This window comes from Cnephaeus nilssonii (assembly GCF_951640355.1).
Source record: "Cnephaeus nilssonii genome assembly, chromosome: 9".
Taxonomy (NCBI): domain Eukaryota; kingdom Metazoa; phylum Chordata; class Mammalia; order Chiroptera; family Vespertilionidae; genus Cnephaeus; species Cnephaeus nilssonii.
In genome coordinates, this window is record NC_137080.1 from 67211926 (window position 1) to 67221313 (window position 9388).

At 38.2% G+C, this 9388-nt stretch overlaps 1 protein-coding gene across 1 annotated transcript in view; it reads right to left on the bottom strand.

The window, feature by feature from the left end:
- Positions 1-8093, bottom strand: part of ADGRB3 (adhesion G protein-coupled receptor B3) — a gene marked incomplete at its 5' end in the record, with an annotated part of 705309 nt that extends 697216 nt beyond the window's left edge. The window contains one exon of the mRNA XM_079781368.1: positions 7337-8093. Coding sequence (XP_079637494.1) covers positions 7337-8093 — 757 coding nt within the window. The remainder of the gene's footprint in view (positions 1-7336) is intronic.
- Between the last annotated feature and the right edge of the window lie 1295 nt (positions 8094-9388).

The following is a 9388-nucleotide window of genomic DNA, read 5'->3' on the forward strand; positions in this document are numbered from 1 at the left end:
CACATACTTGCTGTTTTCCAAAATAACTCCCAATACCCAAATAAACTTGTTATTTACAAGATATAATTTGAGAATATAATGTCTAGAATTAGGTTAGCAGGTAAATTATTTCATACATGGTAGAAACCAAAGAGTAACCATTTGACCTTTAATAGCATTTTCCAAGCATAATGAATATGTGATAGAGGATTGGTTATGAGAAAAATGCACATCAGCAAACATGTCAGATTTCCAAAAGGAATGCCTGTTCACTCAATTAATTTTGAGAGAAACCGATCCATGCTAATGTATTTTACTATGCATTTGTTACTTATCGCACCTTCTGTGCAAACTAGAAATATATTACTTTAGCAGATATGTAGCTAGGCCATTCTCTGCAAGTGAACAAAATACTAAATGACCGTTGAAAGATCATTGAACATAGAGCATTTGGCATTTTATGAAGTCTTATAGATAGCACTTCGTAATTTTGTTTTTAAAAATATAAGAATCTTCAAATGAGTGCTAACAAAAAAATATTTTTTGTTTACTTTTAAATATCTGAATATGTAAGGCCTTAGGGGACTCTAGGGGCTCACTAGTCAGTAATAACTGATCACAGGTCCATATGTTTCTTCAAATGCTTTAATATAGATGAGCATTTAAAGAATAATTCCTTTTCAAAACAGATATCAAAACATGGTTTAATTTTGCATAGTGCAGCAAAGAGTGAAATACTTGGAAACTTTGATTTAAATGGCTTTGCAGGCTCTCAGCAATGATATCCAAAGGACAGTGTCCCAGGCCTAGAATGACTCACACACCACTAGCTTGATCTATTTGATGTATTAGTCATCCCTCCATCAACACAAACGTACTGAGATGCTATGTGTTTTTTTTTTCATCTAATACAAAACAGACATACATTCAAATGCTTAATGATCCTTTGTTAAATGCCCCTACATTTTCCTAAACAAGTTCAAATAATTCAATGACAATCTACTTCATTACTTATTATCAATTCTCTATCATTTATAGTCAGAAGGCAAAAAAAAAAAAGGTTTCAAAAACTAAATTAAGAGTCTAATATAACTGGGACTAAGTGTTTTACATGTGTAATCTCATTTAATGCAATCCTCTATTACAGTAGATTGATGATGAGTCAAGCTCAGTCACGCTCAGTCAACTTGTCAAAGATACTACAAGGTGGCTGAGTCACTTTGGGGACCCAAGTATATCATACACCCAAACAGACCTTTCATTTCAATGAAGTGACACATTTAGAAAAACAACATACTTCTCTGATTTTTATTAGTTAATTGAATTGGGAAGCATTTCCTCAGGGCTGACAGGAAGTAAGATATTCCAAGCCATTAATTTTATTGTTTTTATAAATACATGATGTCATTTCCTGTTCTCTCCTGAACCCTGAGAAATAAGCATTACTAACCTAGTATGAGTGGGGAAAAGTAGTATTACAGAATAACACAGTTATGATGTGGAAGAGCAGATTCAAACTCCGCTCTCTTTGGTTAGGATCTTAAAACTCAGCACATGACATTTTGAAAAGAAAAGTTTATTTTTGAATAAAGATTGATTTCAGATCCAAGGGCCAGATGATTATTAGAGGTAATACATACCAGACTTATTTTAAAGAATACTATCCTATCTAATAAAGAGGGAATATGCTAATTGACTGCCACACCCTCACAAAGATGGTGGTGCCCAGTCCCCTCAACCCCACCTCATCCAGCCAGAGTCCCCCAGTCCCCTCAGCCCCACCTCATCCAGCCTCAGTCCCCCAGCCCCTCAGCCCTGCCTCACCCAGACCCCGCAGCATCCAGCCTCATCCAGCCTCAGTCCCCCAGTTTCCTCAGTCCCACCTCATCCAGCCTGAGTCCCCCAGTCCCCTCACCCTCGCAGGGCAAGGAAGTTGGAGGCGATCAGGCTGGCAGGAGAGGGCAGTTGGAGGTAATCAGACTGGAAGGGGAGGGCAGTTGGGAACGATCATGCCGGCAGGGGAGCAGTTAGGCATCAATCAGGCCAGCAGGGGAGTGGTTAGGGGGCTATCAGGCTAGCAGGCAGAGTGGTTAGGGGCAATCAGGCAGGCAGGCAGGTGAGTGGTTAGGAGCCAGCAGTCCCAGATTGTAAGAGGGATGTCCGAATGCCAGTTTAGGCCCGATCCCACAGGGGTTGGGCCTAAACTGGCATTCGGACATCCGCTGAGGGGGTCTCAAGATTGGAGAGGGTGCAGGCTGGGCTGAGGGATACCACCCCCACGTGCACGAATTTCATGCACCAGGCCTCTAGTCTTTTATAAAAGTATTCAATTAATAAGAGAATTGGTCCTACTAAGAAATGAACTAAATAAAGCAATGCATGAAGCTTGATATGAAGTAAAGTAAAATCCCCATCTCAATTTTGGAAGAAACTAACCTGCAGTACATTTATCTATGGCTATCATAAAATCCACTGAAACATACACGTGTGCATGCATGGCCCACATACATACATACACCGATTTTCATGTTAATATTTTAATTTAGCATCTATAAAAATTATGTTGCCATGTAATGGAGTTTTGTTTCGTAAAATAATACATATATGAGCTGCTTCCTAAATTGACAAAATTCTGAAATGGCAGAAATAAAATTATGGCATTACTTGTCCAGGCCTACGATTTTCATATGTCTATAGGTCATAACCATGAGTGAATAGCAAAAGCACTGAGCATGACATACAAATACTTTTTCCTCCTTCTTTATATATGTTTGACTTCAAGCTGTGAGAGGATTTGATAAATGTCATATTACTATATAGAAGTAATACCAGAGCCAGAAGAGAGAAATGAAGACAAACAGATATTGGCAAATTTTCTTACCACATTTTTTGTAGACAGCATGTATACAAAGTTATATTTGTCATCAATCTCTTAAAATAAATATATATGAAATGAAGACTATTTCTCACTAGCTCCATTATTTTCATGGGTTTTAAATGTTATTAAATAATACTTTGTGATCAAGAGATAGTGTAAATAATACATTAATGGAATTGGAAATGAGACAAATGGCAGCCATCTTCCCCTAAAAATAGAAAAAAGATGGATGGTTTTCCAGTATTATGTTTTTATTATTTTAATTGCAATCAATTTATGTTATTTTTCCTACTGAGATCTTTGCTTTGTTCACTTAATATTAATTTCAGCCAATATGTACTGAAGCTCTGTTAAGACTGTCCTAGACAATTCGAAGACCCAGTCTTTATACTTGAAGAATTCCTGAGTTAGTTGAATGAGATGAAAATATAAATAAAAAATATACTGCAATATGATAAATGCTACAACAATAGTACAGTATGTGCAAAGGGCTAAGGGATCCAGCTAAGGGGCAGGGCAAACTGTCAGGCTCTGTTTTTTTCAAGGAGCAACAGACTCAGTATAATGTTCCGCATTCTGATGAAGAGTATGGGACCATGAGGAAGATGCAAAAGTGGCTGAAACAGTAATGAGGGCAAAAAGAGAAAAAGTAGAAAAAAATAGGATATAGACATACAAATTGCTCTAGATGACAAAGATGTGCCTAATACTGCAAATACATACACAAACATGGGCTAGATTTTATGCAGGCACATAGTGAGACTTCCCTTGGGTGGTAGAATGTCAAGGATTAGCAGAAGCAGAGTGGAAAAACAAGTGAGTGTGTGTGTGTTCAGATTTCCTGGAATCTATACAGGGATCCCAATTTCCATTCACATAAGTAGCACCATTGATGTAAGTAGAAAACAAAGGTCCCATTAAGGCTTATTATGTGATTTAAATACCCTGGCGTAGAATTTTTCTGCCAAAACTGTTTCAATTATTTTAAGGAAAGAAGTAAGAAATAAGATCTTATATCACCTTTTATATTTTAGCTATATAGTCCAGAATCCTCTTTGGTAAAAGAATCCTAGGAAACATAGTAAAGACCTTGTGAATAAATACCAATCTATCCCCAAGCTTCCATCTGAAAATCAGATAAACAGCATTGAGTTTCCTTTTTAAAAAAGAAAATTATACATGCTACGTATACACAGTTTCTTTAAGTAACTTCATGAAATAAGATATCATTAATTTTAAAAAGCTTCATTTAGATGATGTACTTGGTTTTCAAAATTTCACTTAAAAATTGGGGAATGACAACTAAGTTTCTCTAATCATATGCCACCCTCAACTATCTCAAATGTGATCTTAAAAAAAGAAGCTATTTAAATGCACTAAAATGTAACATTTAATGAAGCATCAGTCCAATAATGTTCTTTTATAACATATTACAGACTACATTTGTAATTGTTGGTGTTGTCACTATAAATGGTGATAGTTTTCTTCTTCGTTTTCTGGCTATGAAATTCTTCAGTACATGAACGTATTATTAACTAACATTTTAGCAAAAATACTATCTCAAAATTAACATTTCATTTCTGAGAGGCCACAGTTTTCTCAAATACTAAATATGATTTTGTAAATCCAATAGATACATTCAAAATATTTGGTATACCTTTGCCATCACCATCAGCATCACACAAAACCATTTGGAATTGGATCTACTGGATATAAGACTCTTCCTTCAAATTTGTGCCACTTCTATGATATAATAAATGTGGAAAATATTTCTATTCAAAGCTTTCTGAGTCAGTACATATTCCACTGAATAAAATGGGAGTTGTAAACTGTGGAAAATAATCTTGTACTTATTCCTGTGATATCATACAGGACATTTTGATTACTTTTCCATAGAAAATAGAAAGCATAAAGTAATATAAAATTTTTAAACCTCATTTCAAAACTTAGATTTACATGTTATCATGTAAAGGCATTTTGCAATAGTATTAGATATGAGTAGCACAACTAAATGTAATTATTAACATCAAGCCATGTGAATATCATTGTGATCGTTTATTTGAAATATTAAGTAATTATTTCATAAGACTTTATATGCCATTTATATCAAATATTTAAGATGTAAAATAATTTGCCTAAATTCTACTAAATTAAGAATTTGCAGATTTTCACATGTCTTTCCTACAGTGGGGCAGAGCCAGAAAGGTCTTCTTTGAATGAGGTAAGGAGTGCTGTATACGTTTTATAAGAATTACTTACAAATGCACCAGCTACAATTATGTCATCAGGAATTACATATCCTTACCTTTCTGACTCAAAATACCTAAACAATTAAAGAGCACAAATTTAGAATACAGGCTGTGCAATTTTACTGATCTAGCATATATTCTTCCCCTATTAGATGAACTTTTCCTACTTCTGTCCTATCAACATGTTAACAATTTTAATAGAATCACCTATGTGTCTACTCCTTTTTCATTTGCCAGCTAATTAGCCAAAGGTTATATACATTCTCCCACATGATTTCTACATCTAAGGTCTAAAATCACTCCGTCTTAGTCACTTACAAAACAAATGTCTACCCTGTCCAACTTCTATAAATCCCAGCACTCTCTTAACCCAGATCTCATGATCATGACCAGCAAAAACATTGAGAATCATGCTTCATGCGCACACAACAACTTGGTTCAAGCCACTTGCTACCATTCTCAAAAAAGGGGCTGGGAACCTGGATTCACCTTCTACTGCCATCAGCTGTAAGTGTGATGGCAGAATTTCACTCACTGAAGAAACAAAAATTGTTATTCAAACAATAATAAAACAAATAAACAAAAACTAGTTTCTGGGGTTAATTGTCTTATTAGCCAGCCTGCAACATCACATTTTCTCTGTGTACTGTAGCTGCTTATTCTAGGGGACACTAATTAGTTTTAAATGGTGTTAAATACCATCCCTGCAGTTGCAAGTGCTTCTTGGGGATTTTTACTGGAGAAAAGAACTCCTGTCATTTAAAACCACTTTGTTTTCCCCAGTCACAGCTGTTAGGGAAACACTGACCTGTAGAAATCTTAAAGGCTTTTCACCCCTCTCCCATTGCCATTCGTCTGCATTTATCTTCCAACATCTTTCCCCCCTTGTACCATTGCTCTCCCACAATCCCCATCCCCCACCCAGCTTTCCGCAGGGAAAACGCAGTCAGCTAGTTAAACCCTTCTCTCTTCCCCTCTCCCCTTACAAAGCCTTGGCTACCCTGAAATAAAATTCCCCAACAACGTGTCAATTTTATATTGGCCACAAAGACAACTTCTGTTGGGGGAGGGTAAGGAAAGAGGGACTGGAGCTGGGCTGTCCCTGGCCACAGACAGGGATCTTTGTGGAGATCAGAAAACATTTCCTGCATAAGCAATCAACACACTCTCTTTTTGCAGGGCTGGGGAGCAAGAACGAATCTCTATCAGCCGCGTCCCCGAACAAATGGAACTCATCCATTCACCATCCCAAACAGGAAACTCGTTTTCTCAAAATATGTCCCTTTCTGGCCTTATTAAACATAATCCACAGTCTCAAATCCTCTGGCCGCTCCCCCGCCGGGGACTGGGTGACAGCTCTAAGTCACTCCTGTACTTTCTTCTTCCTCCGCATTTCCGTTGCACAGTTTTCTCCATCTAGCTCATCGCACAGGAGCTCCCTCTCTCTCCTCCTTTGTAGCAACAGGGGACCAAGAAGAGCAAAAATCACGCAGCGGGGATAACAGGTCTTAGAGGGTCTGCCTGCGTTTTAATCCCGCCCTTCTCCCCCGCCCGCGCGCCGCTTCACCGCCTGGGGAACCCCAGAGTTGTCTCTTCCATTGGGGTTCTCTTGGCCCCTGAAAGACCCAGCACAAGCAGGGTTTATTGTGCGACGCATCTGAACGTCGCGGACCTGCAGGGTGGAGGGGTACCCTTGTCTCATGTACCCAACTTGCTAGTGACTTTGTGTCACCTTTTCGTCCTGAGCCCCCCAAAGCTGGGAAGGGGGCATGGATACGAAGAGGGCTAAAGAGAGGGGAGGGGAGAGGAAGTGAAGGGACTTTGTCAGGGATGAGAGGGAGAAGGGAGAAAACCGGCTACAAATCCATTTTACAGGTGTGATGGGTGAGTCTGTGTGTGTAGGTTTCCCCAAGGGGCTCACCAATCTCAAGCGCAAGTTGTCTCCCGCGTTTTTCCATCCTTTCCATCATTTTCCACCCGCCCTTCTGGGGCATGTGGCTGAGATCTACCCCCATCCTCACCGCCCCATCTCTTAAAATCCTGAAACCTAAGACTAGCCTAAGAGACCTTCATCAGTAAAGATCACAAATCAAATGAATCCAAAGATGATAGTGCTAAAGGAGCAACACTTAGGCCCACGTGTTGAAACAGCACGTTTTAACGCCACCCCCTGATGCCCCTCTCCCTCCCTCCATCCCCCCCCCCACCCCCCTCTCTTCTGGACACTTACCTTCTTTGGGCGGTCGCTTGGCCTCTCTGGTAAGATTGCAGACCTGGGTGGTTTGCAGCTCTTGGGTCAGGCAGCCCTCGGTCTGCTCATTCAGGGGTAACACCACGTTATTTAATAAAACCAGCGACTGGTCGTCGATCCCCCACTCTCCCAGATGCTGAGGGCAGGTGCATTTTGTATACATGATCCCACATGCTTCTGTTCTCCCATTTTCTGATTTTAAGCAGCTCTCCAACCAAGTACATAATACATGGCAACCAAACTGGCTTGGGCTCACCTTGTTCAATACCAAAAACTCAAAAAAAGATTTCTGGTCTTCTTCTCCTTTTTTCTGTAATCCTGGGAAGTCGGTTGGAAATACCCGGCGAATCTGAATAAAATTTTTATCGTATTGTAGAAAAACGAAAGCATTCTTGGAATCGCAGAGTTGCATTATAGACTGATTCTTTCTTAAGAGGTCCTTTATTTTTTCATGAGAAAAATGATCAAACTGATAAGCCAGGAGGGAAAAGTTAGAGCAGCTAAGGTCCTTTTTGGAAAATTTCAGGTAAATGCTATATTTGGTTGGATCTGGATTTTCCAGTGTCCAAGTGCAGTTTGTAAAGTTTTTGGGAAACATTTCACTTACAGAATACGATCCATAAATGACTCCCTTCACCAAAGTTGAACACCAGAAGTCTTGGGCAGCATTAAATCCAAACATAACCAGGAGATAGGTGGAAAATATATAAATCAGCAGGTTACGAACAGCCTTCATCCTATGTCATTTGGCCTGTAAAAATGGCAATGAAAGTAAAATGCAAGTAGGAGTCTACATGCATTGAAAAAAGAAACTCCTCCAATATTACAGCCAGCTGTTTTCAAGATTTCAGTTAAAAAAGAAAAAGAAGAAAAGAAAAACCCTTTTTGAAAGAAGGACAGGTAATTTTTATTTTATAAAGCCAGGAAATTATCTGTTGCTGTGTGAACAGCGCCCTCAAGTGGTCATTCACAATGGCCAAAGTCTCTACATTCAATTTAAAAATACTTAATAGATTAATAGGAATGCCCTAATTTATCTACCAGGATTTACTCCAAATGCATTATAATTCCATTAAAAAAAAGAGGAAAACATGACTTTTTAAATAGTTTATCCTAAATGTTAATTTTTAAAATATTTTTAAGCAACCTATAAACCTTTTCTCTCCCTCAGCCTTCTGCCTGCAGTAAACATCATCATACAAAATCTAATCTGATAATCTGGGAACAGCTGCCATCACATTTCTTTTCTCTTAAATGTTAAAGTAATTATGGTAAATGAGAGCCACGATTTTAAAAGCACAAATGAGAATTTGTTTCATATTCTCCTAAATGTCCCTACATGTCTTTGCAGGGGCCACGGTGGGAAATGATGAGAAATTCCTGTGCAAAAACATCGGCATTCATGTGGATTAACAGAATGTTAAAAACATCATCTGAGAAAGGGCATAGGTGGCCACATACACAGGGGGCAGACTTGTTTGACATCACCACTGAGAACCAGAATTTAAAGCAGTCATTTCAATGTGACATGCCCTCTCGGGATACGTAAAGTGGATCACTGTATTAGTATCTGTATCGAAAGGTGATGTCAGTGAAAAAAATCCCAGAAACACACTAATTGAGCTGGCTTTTAATTTGTTTTTGTTTTTTTAAATTCAGGCTATTTTATCTATGGTTATCTACTGTAATTTAAGATTTACACATGGTAGATAAGAGACAGAATTTTCTTTCTTACAGATTTCAATTACAAATTGCTCCCTTCCCAATAACAGCTCCAGAGCTCCTCTTCCTTAAAAAAAAAAAAAAATGATCTTGCATAATAGAGTAATCCTTGGTTATATTTACCTCTGTAAGTTGTTATCCAAAAATAACTTGGATTTTTTTTTCAGCTTTAACCTTTAAGAAGTTATTTCTTAGAATAAATGACACTGCTTTTTTTGTTTAGCCTTTGAGCTGAGAAAAGTGATGCCAAGTTAATTTAAAAAGTCTTTAGGCTGCAGTCTCTTCCACTATTCTGTAAACAGAGACAGA